Source organism: Mustela nivalis (genome assembly GCF_964662115.1).
Source record: "Mustela nivalis genome assembly, chromosome: 1".
In the NCBI taxonomy this organism is placed as follows: Eukaryota; Metazoa; Chordata; class Mammalia; order Carnivora; family Mustelidae; genus Mustela; species Mustela nivalis.
Window position 1 is genome coordinate 6,659,921 of NC_139020.1, and position 19,807 is coordinate 6,679,727.

The 19,807-nt window shown below is 48.2% G+C and overlaps 1 protein-coding gene across 8 annotated transcripts in view; it reads left to right on the forward strand.

Moving 5' to 3' along the window:
* ERG (ETS transcription factor ERG) overlaps positions 1-19,807 on the forward strand; it is a 240,564-nt gene that overhangs the window by 184,137 nt on the left and 36,620 nt on the right. For 7 of the 8 annotated variants that reach the window (XM_082728121.1, XM_082728119.1, XM_082728123.1 and 4 more), the window contains 2 exons: positions 1,036-1,253; positions 17,360-17,511. In XM_082728121.1, the coding sequence (XP_082584247.1) occupies positions 1,036-1,253; positions 17,360-17,511 (370 nt within the window). The remainder of the gene's footprint in view (positions 1-1,035; positions 1,254-17,359; positions 17,512-19,807) is intronic. The other variant, XM_082728126.1, reaches the window with a different exon arrangement.

A 19,807-nucleotide genomic window follows, 5' to 3' on the forward strand; every position in this document is an offset into this window, starting at 1 on the left:
TCTTGTTTCTTGCCAGTTCGTAGCTGTACTAAGGATGCTAGAGGGCTAAAATAAAACTGAGCTTTCAGACGGATTTTTTTTTCCCTGTGATAGAGACCAAAATTGGGTCATCTTATAGTCCTTCGGCTACACTGGACGATCATTCAAGTCACTGAGATTTCCGAATCTGATTTGCCTTTGCTGATTTGGCCATAGAATATGTACGTGTAGCCATGAGCTAGTCACTTGTGGGACTTCAAGCCCCAGAAGAATTCATGACCCAACAAGGAGGAATCCCTGATTTTTTTTCACCCCATCATGCGAAGGACCAAAGATATGAACAGAAAATAAAGGAGAAGAAGAGCTAGTCAGGGATCCAGATATTTTAAACATCCTGGTATTTGGAGGCATCTGGATCATTCACAGCTTTCTTTTCTTTTTTTTTTTTCTTTTTTTTCTGGTTCATTTACTATCCAGATGTTTGCCATCATGGAAGCACTGCTTGAAACTCTGTTTCAGCTAATAACTTCGAAGTGGAAAAATTCTTATCTTTGTACGTTTGTCCTCCGGGGCTCCACGTCCCCTTACTCTTTTCTAAGTGCGTCTTCTTTAAAATCGCCTGGGCATGTGGCAATTTTGCCAGATGCTTAGGTGTTACCCGTCCCATTTCTTTTTTTAATCTCCATGACCATTCTGTAGACTGTCTGCTTGAATTATAGATTGCATTTGTCAAATAATGACACATGCAATTGGATGTCTTCTAAGACCTTTGAAATCCAACTTCCTTGAGTTGAGATTAAAGTGGGTATTATCTACGCTGCTGCAGTCAAACTGGGGATGCTCTGAGACCCGCAGGAAAGTTTTCCTGGGCTGGCCGGTTCCAACAGTTAGAGAGAAGAAAACCAGCTACTTTTTTTCTTCTCAGACGTAGACCTGGATACCATGAAAGTTCCCTAAACTGAGGCCCCCGGTTAGAAATGACTCTAAAGTCAGCATCTCTTTGAACCATGACTGTCCTTCAGCGTGTCCTGAATGTGTGTTTCTTTGGGCATTCAGGAAGCATTATCGGTTGTGAGCGAGGACCAGTCTTTGTTTGAGTGTGCCTACGGGACGCCACACCTGGCTAAGACGGACATGACCGCATCCTCCTCCGGCGACTATGGACAGACATCCAAGATGAGCCCACGTGTCCCTCAGCAAGACTGGCTGTCTCAACCCCCAGCCAGGGTCACCATCAAGATGGAATGTAACCCTAACCAGGTGAACGGCTCAAGGTAAGGAGGCCCCTGGCTCCTGTTCTCCCGGACTTGTTTTCCCTATCCCTTGAGAAGGCCAAATGGAAATTAGCTACGCTCCTCCAAAGACAGTCTCAGAAAGCGAGGCCATGGAACACTAACATGGGGCGATGCTGAGAAAATGTGTTCTCCAGTGGTTTGCGTTGTGGGTAGAGGTTGTAAAACCGGTAGTATATTTACGGAGAACTCTCTTTGAAGATGCGGTGTTCAATTCTGTTTCCCAGGCACGAAGGCTCTGGGGGGGGGGGGGTGACCACATATGGCAGAATTCATCTCTGAGGTTTTTATTGCCTGGAAAATAATGCTGTCTTATATTTTTATGGGGGGAGAGTGTCCGCTAGTGGCCAGGCAGTGCAGCCCAAGTCCAAACCATATGACTTGGCTAATGGCTCGACTTCATGTGGCTGCCGTCCCCTCCCTCCTCGGGCCCCTTCATTTAACACACCACGCTGTTTCTTCTCGTCTTTTTTTATGCTTAAAACCCTGCTCTGATGGCATGCGTAAGTATTAACTTTCCTGCGTTTGTCAAGATACCGCCGCTGTCACCCGGAGTGTATCAAATGTGGAATAGTCCTTGACACTCGAAAGCATTTCATCAGCTGTAGGTTTGAAAAGTAAAGTTGATTTCAATTACGATATAATACTCCAGATATATTATTCAGAAAGAATATAAAATCTCAGGACCAAAAAAAAAAAAAAAAAAAAAGAAGCCTTTTTTTTTTTTTTTTTTTTTAAGATGTATTTATTCATTTTAGAGAGACAGAGAAAGGAATCCTGAGCAGGGGGTGGGGAGGGGAAAAGGGAAAGAGAGAATCTCAAGTTAACTTCCCGCTGAGGGCAGAGCCCAAGGTGGAGCTCAATCCCAGGACCCTAGATCATGACCTGAGCCAAAATCAAGAGTTGGATGCATAATCGACTGAGCCACCCGGGCGCCTCAGGATAATGTTTTTTAGATGTTGCACAGTCTGATGTGGGAGTCATAAGAAGCACTCCCATTTGCTAATGCCGAATTAGGCACAAAGCCCTTTTATATCTAGTGAACTGTCAGTCTTGCAAGCAGCCCTGGGAAGAATGCTCCTCTCCATTCAATGGAAGAGGAAACTGAGGCTCAGGAATTTTCTGGCTAACTGGAGATCACAGCTTAAAGCCACTGGGTTCCAACCAGGGGTATTTGACTCCACCCCCCAGTGTATTTTCCACTCTGTTTCAACTCGAATAGGCTCCTTTTGCTACATACATATCTAACGCTAAATGTGCTTTCTGTAACTGTCATGTTTTATAAGCTCCGAAAACCATTGCGTCAACTTGCAGTTGACGAAGGTGACAAGTCACAGTCCCTTAGTGGGGATGTTGAGGTGAGGCTGACGTGCCAAACAGGGAGGCGGCAGATGTCAGGGCCTTCCCCGGCCCCAAGAAGTGAAACCTGTGCCCTCGGTGCATCTGGCCGCTCTGGAAAACGGCAGCGGTACCTCTGGTGTTGAATCTTGCTACGACGCCCGTCCTTTTAAATGGGATTCAAGCCGAGGCAGGCGAGCAAGGCAGTACTTCCCAGAGTCCTGAGAAGGTGGAAGGACCTCGGTATAAAAGCTGTCCAAGGGTCCAGAGTAGCCGAGTCCTGGCCAGTTGATGGTTTCGTGTCCATATTTCACAGGTAAATCTGTGCATCCCATAGAACGTTTCCACGGCTTGTTAACTGGTCATCGCGCTGTGAGCTAGTTGCAGGGAATACATCAGTGTGTGTGTGTGTGTGTGTGTGTGTGTGTGTGTTAGGGGGACCTTGCGTGTGGGAGAGAGCAGGAGAGAACACTTTGGACAAAGGGCGCTGAGGTGATTTCCACTGGGCCATGAGCAGAGTGAGCTGGACCCCGGCCCTTGTTTCCAGAGGCCGGCCTCCCGCCAGCTCTAGGAACTGCTAACCTGCACCTACCAGCCTCAGAGGGAGACGGAGCAAGGAGATGAGGAAACAAAACCTTCTGTTTCCATGTGGCTCTTCCTGAATCTAACAGGACATGTAAATAGGAGAAGACTCCTGTCTTGCAGGAGACGTGGACACCATTTCCTTTGAGGTGGGCTTGTGCTTCCCCTCGGGATGGGAACATTGAGCCTGGCCCACGGGCTGGGTCCCCAAGAAGGATGGGGCTCCCAGGAAGCTTCTCCCACATTCCTCAGCCTGGCTGATGGGGACAGGCCCATTGGTGGTTCCTCTCAGGTGCAGAGGTGGGTCTCTCTCACCTGGGAAATGTGATCATTTTTAGAGGAACCGATGAGTTTTCTTGTGAGGCGACAATGGAAACTTTGCTGCCTTTCTCTCTTAGGCCCTCCCCAAATCCTAGGATTGTTCCAAATGTTCCCATCACAGGAGTTTTAAAGAAAGTCCCAGATTTTGAAGAAAACCATGATTGTTCTGGTGGTGGACACTGAGGGAAGTCAGCCTTGTAATCTTGGTCTTCCTCCCCGATCCGAAGTGGTATGTTTGGCAGGTGCCGTCCATGAAGAGAGCATGGCTGATTCTATCTACCTTTGATCAAGAGCCATATGTTTCCTTGAAGGAAAATGGCAGATCTGGTGTGAAATGGGCAGGGAGGGGCTCCAGGAACCCCGAGGCTTTGTAGAGTTTAGTTCTGATCCAGAGGTCAGCTGGTCACCAGTGTCATCGTTACCCGTCCCCACGATACAGGAGGTGACATCCATGGATCCTCTCAATAGTAGAGACAAATATACTGCCCAGCCTTGCCAGAGCTCCATGTGTCTGCTGGAGTTGTGTGGGCCTGGCCTGGTGCATTGAGTTCCAGGGAAGCAATGGATAGTCTAGATGCTTGTTTTAAGGAATTGGCTCTTTCAGTTTTATGGACTGTCACATCTGAGATCTACAAGACAGGCTGGTAGGCTGAAAACTGAGGCAGAAATGGAGGCTACAGTCTATCTCTTCCTTAGGCAGAACTCAGTGTTTGCTCTTTAGACCTTCAACGGATTGGATGAGGCCCACCCACCTTACTAAGGATGATTGCATTTATTTAATGTCAGTGGGTGATAGACATTAACAGCCTCTGTGCAATATCCTCACAGCAATGCCTTGGTTAGTGTTGGATTAGTCACTGGGTGTGATGCCCTGGCCAGGTGGACACAGGAAACTTGGCCATACCTGGTGCTCCCAGACATTGTGCAGGTCAGTGGTTGGTAGAGCCATTCCTTTCAGACCTCCAAACCAAGTTTCCCCTGGGTTGATCATTTCCTTGTCACTAAGGGACTCAGCCTGGCTGGATGGGAAGTTGTAGAGGGGGTGGTACATCCGATCTGTGGTTCACTGGGATCTAGGAGAATACCAAGAGGTGGGTGGCCAGGCTGAGTCTGCTCTTCAGGGCAAGGCAGGCTGCCTGAAGGGTATGAGGGAAGGGAATACTCAAAATCCATCAGTGTAGCTAAGGCTTGTTCCCTCTAGAGGCCCGACTAGCAGATAGAAGATGGCTGTGGCTCAGACCTGCAGGGTTTGCTGACTCACTGCGTGATACTTACACACATCAGTTCCAGCTCCAGACAAGAGGCCCTGGACTTGCATTCACTCTGCTTTCATTCTGGTGACCTTGACTGGGCACCTGACTGCACCAGCCCTACCTGAATTGTCAGGGGCAGAGGCAGAGTCATGGAGACAGAGGTCCTATCCTGCAGGCTTTATGGCGGAGACACTGTGGGGGAAAGCATGAGCCCCAGGGACAAGGGTGTAACACTCCATCTCCCAGCATTTTGCAGAGACAGCTGCCACCTTCCCACCAGCTCTCCTGACCTGGAAGCCTCGGGCCAGGTGTACCAGGGAGTTAGAGACAGAAGCAAGAAGAAAGGGCTACCTCCTGGCCCCCAGCTCAGCATCCTCTTCTAACTGTCCTTGCTGAGAGCTTCCATGTGGTGGACTTTTATGCGACACATACACTTCTTAGAGTCCAGTTCAAGGAGAATTCACCCAAGTAAAAAACTGGGCTTTGGCTGCAATACGTGAGCTGTTCCCTTTGCAGCCCCTCGTTGCTCTTCCTCACTGCAAAGATCCCCCAGGACAGGAGCACTCTGTAGCTTGGGTCTTGTCAAGACCCAAGTCTTGAACCTGACCCAGCTCCTTCTGCATAGAGTACCACCCTTGGGAATGGTCCTGTCTGTCCCTATCCATCCATTACCCGTAGGAGGAAAAGACCAAGTGCTTTGGGAGGAGGGAGGAACTTCATTCCTCCCCAAACGATGGAATTCTGCAAAACCTCAGCCCTTATGTGTTCACAAGCTCCTGAAATGAAATACAAGTGGTGAAATGTGATCTGTTGCCGTTATAATAGCGCTCTATAAAAAATAATAAAAGGAAAACAAGAGAGAAAGGAACCACTGCTTTGTGAGCCAACAGGGAAGTAATTGCGGGTTTGGCTTGGCTGCTGCTGTACTAGAGCACACGGTTCTTGCAGACACTAATCTCATTGGATGCTGTGTAGACACAGGACATCATTTCCCAGCCTCAGTAGTCCAAGAACACCCCACCTTCCCCCTTCCTTCACTCCAGCCTTACGTGTTAAAAGCCCCCACGTGTTCACACAGCAGAGAAGCGTCTGTGCATAGTCAGAGGGCCCTGCGAGTGGGGGAAGGGGGCTCACTGCTCACCTGGCCTCTAAGTGAGTCCCCTGCTGATGGCCTTCATTTGCTGTGACGTTGCTAAGCTGAAGCCACTGTAGATAGGAAAGACAGGCTAAGAAATCTCTCTCTCTCTCTCTTTCTCACACACACACACACACACACACACACACACACACACACGTGTCCACAACAGAATTGCCTTTCATGAGCAGGCAAGTAGCACTGTATGCAGAACAGCTGTTTTAGGGGATCTGAGTGTCTCTGACTCAGAGTCAGCTGGATCTCAGGCATGATGCATGGGGTATCTCCTGCATCCTTCCACAGGCAATGAAAATCCCATGCAGGCCCACCTGGAATTTCATCACAGCTGGAACATAGAGAATCTGCGTGCCATGCTGTGGATCTTGCCCCAGCCCCGTTCCCAGACCACCTGGGGTCTTAACTTCTCACCTGAGGCAGTTAGGGGCGGGTTCCCCGGCTTGGGGACTCTCCAAGTCAAGCCCCAGGATCCAAAGTTTCAGCACCAGCTGGGAGCTGTTAGACGGGCGGATCCTTGGGGCTAACCCACACCTGCTGAACCAGACAAGACTCTGGGAGGGAGCCCAGCACTCTGTGTTTTAATGAGCCCTCTGGGGATTCCCATGCTCACGGGACTGAGAACCACTGCTCTGTTGCAGGATCCAGAGAGATGAAAACTGAGTGGCCCGGAGAGTGAAGGGTCTGGGAGAAAACAGTGCGCGGAGGACGGTCTGCTCCCTGGCCGAGGAGCGCCTCCCCCACCTCACACCGTAGCGGGGTTTTGCCTGGCTGACCCTGTGCCGGGGAAGACTGGGTCTCGCCCCTCTGTGTGGTTTGGGAAGAAGTTTCGCTGGATGGGTAATTCCAGCCTAGCACCAGGTAGCCAGGGCTTTTAACATAGTATTTAATAAGCGTGCCACCTGGGGTTTAGTAACGATGACAAGAAAGGAAGTCACCTGATTGGTCCATCTTGGCCTCAGACCTATTGGTTACGCATGTAGCCATTCATCCATCCAACAAGTATTTATTGAGTGCCTACTGTGTACAGTCCCTGTTGTATGTACTTGACATAGAGTCATAAAACTCAAAAAGTTTGCCCTGCTCTATTCACTTTCTGGTGGGGAAGATGGCCGCCGATTCAGATAATTAATTAAAACACAGAGCCAATTAGATCATGGTAAATGTGAAGGAGAAAAATAAAGCCAGAAAGGGGGTCGCTGCTGTCGGTAGGATAGCCTGAGAGCATTACCTCTAAGAAAACGACATTTGAGGAAAGTGCCAAAGGTAGTAAGGGAGAATGCCCCCTGGTTAAAAAGCAGACTATTCCAGGAAAAAAGTAGTATTAAATGCAAAGGCCCTGAGGTCAGCCTGAAGCATTAGGGGACAACTGTGACTGACATTTAGTGACCAAAGGCACAAACAGGCACTGAGGTCAAGTGACGGTGGGCTTCACTCTGAGTGAGTCGGGGGGCTGCAGGCGAGGCTGGGGTTTGATGTTATTTGGATTTAGCAGGGTCTCCCTGACTCCTGTGTTGAAGCTGAAACCTGTGAGGAGGCCTCTGCAGGAATTAGGGTAAGGGATGCTGGGGCCTGGGTGAGCGTGGTAGGGTCGGCACGTGGGGGAGAGGTGATGGCATTCTGGATGTATTTTGAAGGTAGAACTGATGTGCTTTGCTGATGGCTCGGACTACGCAGTGAGAAAGAGGGAAGTGGGGATGAACCCAGGGTTTGGGGACATACCCCAAATGAGGTGTGGACAACCCACACTGTGAATCCTCCTGAGTTAGAGCCTGGGCCCCTCTAAGTAGCAGTCTACATGTTGGGGCCACGCACTGAGCGCGCGTAAACACCAGGCCAAAAGGGAGGGGCTCTTGCCTCCTTGCCCGAGTCCAGTGGATCTTAATTCATGAAACTGGTAGTTGCCGACCACAGTGATTGCACCTCAGGAGACATTTGGCAGTGTCTGCACTGATTGCCACGACCGGAGGGTGTTCCTGGGAACTCACGGCTGCAGGCCAGAGACGCTGCTCAGCATCCTACAGTATACCAGAGAGGATCCCCCTTCTTCCACCTCTAAAAGAATGGTCTGGCCCCGCATGTCAGTAGTGTCAAAACTGAGAAAACCTGCCTTACATTAACATTTAACTAGTGTTTGCATCATGCATTGTGTTAGCTGCTATGAAGACACTTAACGAGAAGCTCATGGGGGCGCCTGGGTGGCTCAGTGGGTTAAAGCCTCTGCCTTCGGCTCAGGTTATGGTCTCAGGGTCCTGGGATCGAGCCCCACATTGGGCTCCCTGCTTAGCGGGGAGCCTGCTTCCCCTCCCCCTCGGCCTGCCCCTCTGCCTACTTGTGATCTCTGTCTGTCCAATAAATAAATAAAATCTTTAAACAAAAAAAGAGAGAGAGAAGCTCATGGTCCATCAAAGGTCAGGAAGCTCCTGTGGGATCGAGTGATAAGTCCAGAACCGAGGGATGTTCAAGGCCCAGCCGTGGCAGGCATCAGGGTGTGGCCCAGTCCTCCTGGGCAGGAAGGAAAGTGTCCAAGACAGCAGCATTCATCAATATCTCCACATCGCACCGTGATTTATTCATAGATTTTAATACACAGTACATCTTCTAATTTCTTCACTAAATCTATGAAATGGCATTATGATTCTACCCTTTTTTCCCCAATGAAAACCATTGAGTTTCCAAACGTTTTCATAACTTGCTCATGTCCACCTGCCACAGGCCTTGGACACCAGGCCCGGCTCCTCTCCCCTGCCTCAGGCCGCTTCCTTCAGCCGCAGAGCACAGCTTCCTCCATGGGACAGACGAGCTCACCCTGCTTTCGCTTGTCTCAGAGGCATGACATCTGAACCCTGACCATTTTGACTTCTTACGGATAGTACACATTTAGAAACCATTTACTTGCCTCTCATTTGAATCTATTACAGCCGGTCAGTGTACCTGCCCTCGCCTTCAGGTTACCTTTGTCAGATGTCTCCAAATAAAACTGCTTGTTAAAAACTGTCAGCACGATGAAGAGACTTGCCTTCCAAGCCCATCAGTGGCTCTCAGGAAATACGCACTGGGGTGACATTAAAAATAAAAACGTTCTCAAGGTTAGGATGGGGATGGTTCCGGGCCCTGGGTGTCGTCTGTGTTGAGCTGTGCCCAGCAGCTCCTTACAGAATGGACTATCGGCTGAAGATCCTTTGATGCTACCTTCCCTCATTTCCTGTGCAACACCCAATATTTGATACTTGAACATGGTTTTCTTGGACTCTTCTCTCTCCATGCCTTTCTACTTTGACTCTGGAGATTTGACTTAATGTGTATTTTCCTACAATTTCTATAAGGCTTCATGTATCATGTCAGGACAGTGAAATCCACAGCGACAATCGGATTTGCTCCTTTCTGCCTCAGCGTTCTCTGAATCAGACTGGCATACAAGTTGCTTCCTAATTAAGCTTGGCCATCTTCCAAGGTGTGGGTGGCACAGTGCTGGAGACGTGCAAGCTAGTGAATTTTCCGAACGGTGATAGTGAGGTCAGTTAGTAATAGCTTGTCCTACTCATAACAGACCTTGAGTCTTTACCAATGTCAGTTCATTGGGCTGCAAAAAATGAGACACAGACTGAGAGCCTCACTCAGGGAAGAGTCAGGAGGGAGACAAAGACTTTGCCCCTGCTTCTCTATCTGGGGCAGACCTCTCCTCAACCCCTCTCCTCTGCAGCCACTCATCGCTGTCTTTGCCATCTCTTGGGATGTCAAGTGGATGGGCACCATTTTGTAAAGCAAGAGAGCCTGAGAGTCCGGCTCCCCATTATGACACATGAGAATCCCATGGGCTCACTGTGGGTATTGGCAGAGGGACATGGGGCCTTCTCTGGCATTTTCTGTCTTGAACATGAGATCATTTTGGTCAACCAGAATTTACATAGCCTGTTATGAAAATAAAAAACTGAAGCACCTTGGTGGCTATTGGGGTTAAATCTTTCCTCTCTGAGAAATGAAAGTGTTTTAAGTGAAAAAAAAAAAAAAAAGACAACTCCCAAGGTAGAAAATATGCCACATTTCATCCTGAGCATGCAACTAGAGATATTACTCTATAGAATATTTTATTTCCAAATGATGAAGCCCAAAAGGATGCAATTCTCCCCATATTTGAAGATCTCGCCGATACCCATTTTCAGCTGTAAAAAGAAATTAAAAACTTCAATAATGAAACTCAGGGAAACTTCAGACCCCTTTCAGGGACAAAGAACTAACTGTTGGTGTGTTGGTGGTGACTTTTAATTAACCGAGTCTTCAGCTGCTCTGGAGAAGGGGAAGGGGACCGGACTGGAGGGAAGAGCCTGGGATTCCAGGTGTAAGAGAGCGTATTTAGTAAGGGTAAAAATAACACACAGCTGCGAAGACAAACATCTACAGTTTCAGTCTGCGCAGGGAGCCCTCCATGAATCACTGCTGAGCCCCACCCGCTGCTCAGGCCATGGGGTCTGAAGCAGCTTTTCCACTGCTTCTGATTCAGAAATAAAACAGACCCACAAATTACCCCGGCACTCTCCAGACAATCCCCTCCTTGTCTGGGGTCCTGAAAATACCTTTTGTGGTGACTTACCTCAATTCACGCTATGAAACTCGATTAGGAGTTTGTTCGGTCGATTCGGTCTAAGTATGTGCTTTTAGGGTTCTTAGGAAGAAAACCACCTGAGAAGGTGGTTTTGGGTTGGAGACAGGCAGGGAATGCGTGCCCGGGGCCAGCCTCCCACGGAGGGCCCTCTCTCGGAACTCCTCTTTGGGTCAGTTTTAGGGCAGAGCCGCCAGAGAAAACCTTCATATTTCTCTTAAGGAGCTTCATCACCCAATAAACTAAAAAGAACATTCGGGAAGATGGTGACATTCTAGTAAAAGGTGATGAACTGAAGACTGCCTGAGAGTAACGCCAGCTTGCGTATCCACATAACAGCTGGGGGGATGGAGAATGTGGTCTTCAAGGGCAAACGTAGGTCGACTCAGGGAGAGGGGCTTCCTTCACCCAAATGCAGACACCAGGAGAACAGCGATGCCGGGGTATCCCTAGCACCTGGCGCAAGGCCTGCAGACTTGCACCATAAATACTGGTTAGAGGAGTGAATGAATCGAGAAGACCCATGGCTGGGGAGAATCTAGGGAGTGTGGGTTTATCCAAAGGAGCTATGGCCCAGCAAAGGGCTTAGGCTGCACATAGCCAGCAAGGATTTGTATTTGGGGAAGATCAATCTGGAAGTAAAGCCCGTGGTGGAGAGCAAGGCAGTGACAGTCGTCTCCTAAAGGCAAAAGGAATTCAGGGATAAGAAGAAGGATGGTTCTTGAAAAAAATAGATAGATTCTATTTTATAGAATAGATAAAATAGGGGCGCCTGGGTGGCTCAGTGGTTAAAGCCTCTGCCTTCGGCTCAGGTCATGATCTCAGAGTACTGGGATCGAGCCCCGCATCAGGCTCTCTGCTCTGTCAAATAAATAATAAATAAAATCTTAAAAAAAAAAAAGAATAGATAAAATAGGTAGATTGTGGGTTTGTCTCTATCCACTTCTAGAAGTATACTGATGTTCCAGATTTGATTTTGAGTTGCTTTGGACTTTTTCTAAGGCCCCAGTTAACCGTGAGTGGAGGCTAAGTGTTGTGAAGTAAGGGAGAATCAGAGATTTAATGGGGCTAGTGAGCTCAGGGTTGTCGCCTGGGGCTGTGTTTGGTGACATTCTTGGATAAATGAGGTCCATTCACACAGCACAGATGACAGTGCAGGGCTGAGGCTCCATCCTGGTCAAGCTAATGCCCACATCTGTGCCATTCACTGTGGGCTCTTTCCATGATGGAATCTCCCCTGCTGTAAGTAGTCTCTGATGGGAGAAAACCAATGTCAGATGCCACATTTATTTTGTTTTTCAAAAACAAAGACCCGACTTTAATTTCCCAGTACATTTTCACAGGTGCATTACCCTTTTAAAAAATAAGGCATTATGTATAGCAACAGCTAAATGAAGCTTTTGTCTCTGGCTGCATTCCACTTGACCTTAAAACCTTAGACCCACTCTTCTCCCGATGGGCCAGCTTTTGTGCTGGTTGTTCCTCAGTTCTTGGGGCCACATTCTGGATCAGATTCCTTCCTGCTGTGCCTCTTAGCACGGGGACCTCTCATTGGATTTCCTGCCACGCTCACCGGTGTAAGCCCATCGTCTCTGCAGAGACCTCAAGGAAGTCTTGTGGGGGGCAGCACTTGATATTCAGCTGGAAATTGAGATGATCAACATTTTTTTAAAAACTAGACTAATCAAAATTCATACGTACGTCCACATCAACACACCATCTTTGGCTTCTCCCTGGAGACCTTGTCTTTGTTTGCATGTGGCCGCTCCTGTATAGCTCACATCTGTGAATCTCCCCATAACTGCCTTCGGGGCCACTCCCAGGATATCCTTCTGAAAATACTCAACAGTAACGAAACAGAGTTTTCTGAGGGTCTGTTCAGTTATGTCTCCCATCCAGGAGACATGACTTACAGATCACATAGGGCCTTACTATGTGAGGTCCTAGAGTGTGTGGCAAAGTACTTGGACTCAGGACCCCAACAGCCTAGGTTCAAATCAAGTATGGTCTATAAATATTTGTCTGCAGTGCCTTAGGCATTCTCAGAGGTCAATATGAGTTTAAAATAGAAGATTGTGGAAACTGGCATCTATAGCCTTCTCTCTCTCTTTGTTATTTTCATTATTCTTGATATCCCTTCCCTGATCTCCTGGGGTGGCCAATTCTTTGCGGCGTGTCAAGAAATGGCAAGTTTGGAGGACTAGCTGAGCATGTGTAGTCTCTTGATTTCTGTAACCAAAGCAGCAGAGATCTGTGTGCTTGGAGCACTCTGTTTTGTCACCAGCCCCCCTGCTGCTGTGTGGAATGCTCTGGATCTGTGATCAGATCTTGGGAAGGCTATTGCTTGCGATATCACCCAGTTCTCTTCAGGAGAAGCCATGAGAGAAACCTCTGCTTCTGTGGAATAATGGAAACCACATCAATTAATCCCCTGGATTTAACCATATTAGACACCTCCTGTGAAGTGGAGTATTTGTCTGAAGTATTTGTCCTTTGTGACTGGCTTATGTCACTCAGCATAATGTCTGTCCTTAAGCTTCGTGCACCCTCAGAAATTGCAGGATTTCCGTCTTTTAGAGAAGACTTGCATTCCACTGTGGTATACACCACATTTTCTTTGTCCATTCACCCACGGTGGACAGTTAAGTTGTTTCTGCACCTTGACCATTGTGAATAGTGCTGTAATGAACGTAGGAGTGCAAGTATCTCTTTGAGATTTGGATTTCCATTCTTTCAGATAAATACGTGTAAATGAGACCGCTGGGTCATATGGTTGTCTTTTCTAAAGACTTTCAAGGAGTCTCTAGTCTCTATCCCATTGCAGCCATGCCATTGTGCAGCCGCACCAGCAGCGTGCAAGGGCTCCAGTTTCTCTACATCCTAGCCAACATTTATTATTTTTTGTTTTTTGTGCTAGCCATCCTGACAGGTATGGAGTGATCTCTCATTATAATTTTGCTTTGCATAATAATTTCTGTATGCCCCCAAAAGAAAGAGTCATTGAGAAAAGTAACCTGAGTGATGCTTATTTGCAAAAAAGAAATTCATCCCCCCCCCAATAAGATACATCCCGCATTCACCAAATTAATTGCCCATTTAGCAAGCATCTAATGAATTGTCTTAGAACTTTCTCAGAAACTGCTGGAAAACATATGCAAGTACTAAGAATACAATATTAAAAGGGATATGCTTTGCTATGTGCATTTCAAAAACACTGCACTGAAGGCCCAAATCCTTATCACGGTGGAGTACATACCACATGACCCTCTCTCCCAGGCAGGGCTTGCTGCCAATGGAATACCAACCAGACTGTTCCTGGGAAGCTTCTCCCTGCTGACTTGCAAACCTCAGAATGCCCAGCGTCTGTGCAGTTGCAGGGCTGTAGGCCAGGAGGTGGATTTCCACAGCTTGGGGCTTTCCTCATCACACCTGGGCCACGAACTGAACATCTTTTTATTGGGAGACTTTTAAATAGACACTTGTTTTCTGAATCATGTTAAGTTTTTTTGCGTGTGTGTGTGTGTGTGTGTTTTTTCTTAAATAAATTGGTGTCTAAATAGATGCCTCAGGGGAAAAATTTTTTTTTTTCTACTCCAGGAATTGTTTCTACCTCTTGCTTAGGTTTTTTAGACATGTCCTGGTGTGTCCCACACCCGTTGTACCGGGTAATGAATGGAGGCTACAACACCGTTAGAAACGGTGGGGACGCCTGGGGGTCTTAATCGGTGAAGCATCTGCATTCAGCTTGGGTCATCAGCTCAGGGTCCTGGGATGGAGCCCCGCTTCGGGCTCCCTGTTCAGTGGGGAGTCTGCTTCTCCCTCTTTCTCTCTGATGCTCCCTCTGTTTGTGCAACTCTCTTGTCAAATAACATCTTCAAAAAAAAAAAAAAAAAAAAAGCAATCGTGCATGTGGGACAATGCATGCCTTAAGCCAGAGTAACACATGGGCAGGGAAGTCTCGATACCTTTCTGAAATTAAGCCCTATTTTACCTTGGAAGGACAGCATCTTCCTTTTCATTGGTGGAGGGGTTCTGTGCAAGGGCTAAAAGCGTGGACAGGTGAGGCTGTCCAGCTTCAAGTCTTAGTTCTGACCCCTCCTGGCTCTGGGGTCTGAACAAGCCCCTTCTCTTTTGTGTACTCAGGTCCCACCTGAGATTTTGCTCCTCACTGGGCTGTTAAAATTCCCAAGAGAATAAACAAGGGGACATAGCTGAGAAGCAAGAACAGCACACCCGGGGCCCCGGGGCCTTGATTACCTGCTTGAGACTAGCATGTCGGAGGTCTGTGGGGTGACACTCTCCCTTCTCAGGGACTGGAGTCCCTTACAGTTTTTACAAAAACTACTTGACATGATCAAGGACACAGTTACATTGTATCTTCCTCCGAAGCTAAAACAGAGTACGATGTTTTGAAGGAGCAGCTTTTGAAAATTGGGCCTTTTTTTTTTTAAACAATGAAAGCTGAATGGGAAGGCTAACCTGTCTTGCTGGAGAACAGAGGATTTATGGTGCCTGGTATACAGCAGGCACTCAATTAAAGTGGTCTGAACGGATGAGCAGAGGAGGGAACCTGCAGTGCTCACCTAGACCTTTTCGTTGTAGCTGGAGTCATGTTCTTCCGCTGAGCAGCATCCAAAGCGTTTTCCTGAAAGAACCGAATCTTTTAGACTCTGTCCTCTAGTCCCTAGTAACTCCACTCCTTGAGGCAAATAGAGCGAAACATGCACCCTCCACTCAACGGATGGAATTTTCCAAAGGGACAGGAAATGAAGTCTCAAGTGAAGACATTCCAGTAGTGATATTAGGATGGCGCTTCTAGAGATAAGTGTTTGAAGCCAGGAAAAGTAGCATCAGCAGGAAATAATGCATGTGTAGGCCACAGTGGAAATATAGAGAATCCACACCATGGGAACTCAGGCTGTTTTTGTTTTTAAATTTCCTTCATGTTAGCACAGCTGTGGGGATGCCATGAAGCAGGTCCATGTATTTCCAGGCCTGCGGTAAGGCCCTCGTCCTTTGACCCTGACCACGATCTTCTCCCTTAGACATACCTGCTGCTTCCTCCACTTCAGCCCTAAACTCCCTCCATCAGGACCAGGCACATGTGCAAGCGAAGCTGGGAAGAAACCTTGATTTTTCGGAGTTCTGAAGATGCTGAATGAACTCTTCCCAGGGCACTGTCCCTCCAGCTGACCTTTCTGTCCCCATCTTTGGCTCTCAAATGAACTTCTCCATCCCCCCCACCCCTGGCCCCATCCCACCCGAGAGTGCTCTTCTGCCTCCAGTGGTTTTGGCCTTCTCAAATTTGAAGGTCAGGTCCATGCCAGGCTCATAGTTTCATGATTCCACCAGTTGGCTGCAGAGCTCCAGCTAGTGAGGTGTGGTAAAGTTGAAGAAAAGCTCATTGGAGTAGAGCCCACAACCTCAAGGCCTTAGACACTGGGAGGGAAATCCAATATCCAACAACAATTTGGAGATTCCCAAAAGCAAGAAAGTCCTCTGTTGGGTAGAACCTGAGAGGCAATTTCCAGAAATCCACCTTAGAAGATGTAACCCAATTGTCAAGGCCCCTTGGATACAGTGATCTTGACTTGACGATCTGTGGGTTCACCTTCTAATCAACATCGATGTATTTTCCTGTTTTCTGGTTAAGTTGGATTTTCCATTTGGGGTTTCCCTATTAAATATTTCATCATATCTTATAACCTTCAAATCTCACTAGCTAGAATTATTTGTCGAAAAAAAAAAGGCAGGTTTGTCTTTATTCAGATGACTGTGACTGCCTTAGTAAGAGCAGCTCTGTGAACAGTTCCCGGTTGCCATCCTGACCCCTTTCTGCATGCTCAGAACTGGCTTTGCACATCTCAGCCTCAGGGCTGCTGAGTCCTGTCTCCCACCTCCTCCCAGGGCCCCAGTCCTGCTTCCTTTTCTGCTTTGCCTGCCGGCACCTCAGCTGGGGACACAGCAAGCCTTCAAAGCTCCCAAGATTGGCTGTAGGGATTTGAAATTGGACACAAGGATTTCGTTCTGAGGTTTGCAAGAGGGATGTCATTCTAGGATAAGCCTGGCAGAGCATCTTCCAAGCTGGGGTCGCCTCCGAGCATCTGTGTACCCAGCCTGTTTCAAGTCACAGAGAGAGGCAATGGCAGTTCGCTCGTCCCTGCAAGTGTTTCCAAACAGCTGTCACCAGGGGAGTTTTGACATGACAGTTTCAGAAGGAGCTGGTTTAAGAAACAGAAGCCAGGTGTTAGCTCTACTTCCCCTGTGCCCGCCCCGTCTTTCCACCAAGCACGGGCGCCATGTTCACACAGCTCCAGCTGCCAGAACAAAACAACGCAGCCTGGGGGCGCTTACCCAACAGGAACTAATTAATTTATTTCTCACAGGTCTGGAGGCTGGAAGTCAAGACCAACGTGCTGGCAGGGTTGGGGCCTGAGGAGTGCTCTCTCCTTGGGCTGTGGACGGCCACCTTCATGGTATATCCTCAGAGGCAGAGACAGAGAGGGAGAGTCCTCTGGTCTCTTTTGCTTCTTGTAAGGACACTAACCCCATCATGGGAGCCTCATCTCCATGACCTCAGGGGGACCCTCATTGCCTCCCAAAGGCCTCCCTTCCAAATACCATCACATTGGGTGTCAGGGCTTGAAAAAAAGAGTTCTTGGTGGGGGGGACACGGTCATTCAGCCCGGAGCAGACACCATATGTGCCCTCTGACGCCTCTGTCTTCCTTCATCAGCCTCCCCACCTGGTCCTTCCTTGCTTCTCTCTGCGTATCACAAGAAGGCTGGGAGGCAGGCTTCTTGGTGGCAGCAATAATGGAAGGATTTATCGTCTTCCCCTTCAGGAACTCCCCGGATGAATGCAGCATGGCAAAAGGCGGGAAGATGGTGGGCAGCCCAGACACCGTGGGCATGAATTATGGCAGCTACGTGGAGGAGAAGCACATGCCGCCCCCAAACATGACTACGAACGAGCGCAGAGTCATCGTCCCAGCAGGTCAGAGGCTCATACTTCACTCTGCTCAGTCTGCAAACTGCCCCTTTCCAGAGCCCCATTCTGCTTTCTCTTCCTGCCTCTGGCTTCCGTCACCCTCACTGGTCTAAAGGAATTATTGTACATGGAAGCCAGCAGGAGTCTGGCCACCTCGGGTGAGCTGTCCACTGATGTGTGCGTGTGTGTGTGTGTGTGTGTGTGTGTGTGTGTGTGTGTGAGAGAGAGAGACAGAGAGAGAGAGAGAGAATGGAAGTCCATGAAAAGTGGCCTCTCAAGGGAAGAATTGCCCTTTCTCTGAGATTATTTGGTGTTAGGTATTTTTTTTTTTTTAATGAAGTGTTTTTCTTACTAGATGGTAAGCTTTTGAAAAGAAAATCTTATCTGGCAAAATAAAAAGCTGGGAGCAGTGTATTGCTTGTTTGCAAAGTCCAAATTCCAGCTATCCCTGGCCTACAATGCAGATTCCGAGAACCAGAGTAATTCTTTGCCACAGAGGTAATTCTAAACTCCAACCAAAGCAATAGCTCTGAATTTGAGGAGAATGACGGGAACTTACTTGTTGAGCAAAAACTGAAGAGAAATAGGAGAAATGGCTTACATATAGCTCCTCAGAGGAAATATGCCACATAAACCCCAAAATACCAGGACTACAGTGACAACTTCATGAGTCCTTAGTTGATGTCAGGATTTTGGTAAGCAGTTTGGAGAAACCATCTCAGGAAATCCTGGGAAATAAGAATCCCTATCTTGATTTCCCTGATAAAGAAAATGGAGTTCCCAGAGGTCAACTAACTTTTCCCAGGGCCTACCATTAATAAGAGATACAGTTAGAGTTCAGAAAGGCCTTCCTGGTGACTTTGTTCTCTTCCCGGAGGTGCTGGATTCAGTCTTGATTCCTGATACAGCCCCTGTGGGCTCCCCTCTGTCACTCCTTGTGGCCAGCCATCTGGTCATCTTCTGGCTCTGCCTCAGGGGCCTGGACATACTGTCTCTTCAGCCTGAAACCCCTGATTCCGGGTAGTTCCATCCTTCATCAGGGCTTGGTGCAAATGTCTCCTCAGAGAGGACTTTCCTGAGCACCCCCCCCCCCAGAGCCATTCCTGAATCCACCCATGAACCTCAGCCCCCACCTACCGTGTTTGTCTTTGCAGTGTTCCCTCTCTCTGTCATTCTGCAGCACATCCTGGTGACCCTTTGCTTCCTCCCTCCATACAGCCTCAGCCCCGCAAAGGCCCAACGTTCATGGCCAAGCACAGGGCCTGACATGCAGGAGGTACTCAAAGAGCATTAACTGAGGGGGGATTGGATGAAAGGATACCTGTGTGTGTGTGTGTGTGTGTGTGTGTGTGTGTGTGTGTGAGGTTTGCCCAAACTTGACTAAGCCTTGCTCCAGGGGTCACCCAAATTCATCTGTGTAAAGTGTGATGGCGAACGGGCTCCAATCCCCTCCATGGTGTGATTCCCATTCCGCTGCCCCTTAGTCTGTGTTCAGTCACGTTCATGGACTTCTGTCGCCTTCCACATAGACCACAGTGCACGGAGAATGTGGCTGAACATCCGGCTTGGGCTCATGGCCTGAGTGTTATTGCAGGATTGTCACTGGCAGGGTGGGGGTAGGTGGTGGTCTTCAGTAAACTGCATGGGGGTGATTTGGTGTGGTTGATAGGAAGGGCATTGCTCTTGGGGTTCTCTCTCATCTTGAGGCATTTTGTGAGACTTTTACTGAGGACAGCAAAGGTGAAGGCTCATGTGCACCTGATGACAGGGACAAAACAGGTTTTGATGTTGACTGAAAGGCAGTTGATTTTCATATGGAAGCCCTGTATTTGGTTTGTCACCATAGCGGAGCTACTTACCAGAAACCCATGACTTGATTCTGGGTCATAGAAGGTACTTCCTGCTGATGTGGAAAAATATGGAGCAAGTGTCCGAGGCACGTGCCCTGGCTGTGCAGTTCCTAAAAAAAGGCTGAGGGAGCATGGATGGATGTTCCTGGGGAGGAATGGAGGAGAGGGATGCTGTTACCTCAGATGCTGTATGGATATGAGCAGGTTGAGGGAGGAACCCAAAGTGTGCCCACCCATACCTGTCTCTCCCTTAGCCTTGTCTCTTAAGAGTGTCATTTCTGCAGTTCAGGCAAAACAATGTTTTTCATTTTTAAAGACAGGACAACCAATCTGAGGAGAGTCTTGTCTTTGTTCCTCATAGAATCACAGACCCTGGAGGTAATGCATGGTGACTCTCACCCTGTTTACTCCTGAGGTCATATTTCTCTCCTGTGGTCAATGTGCTTTGAAGT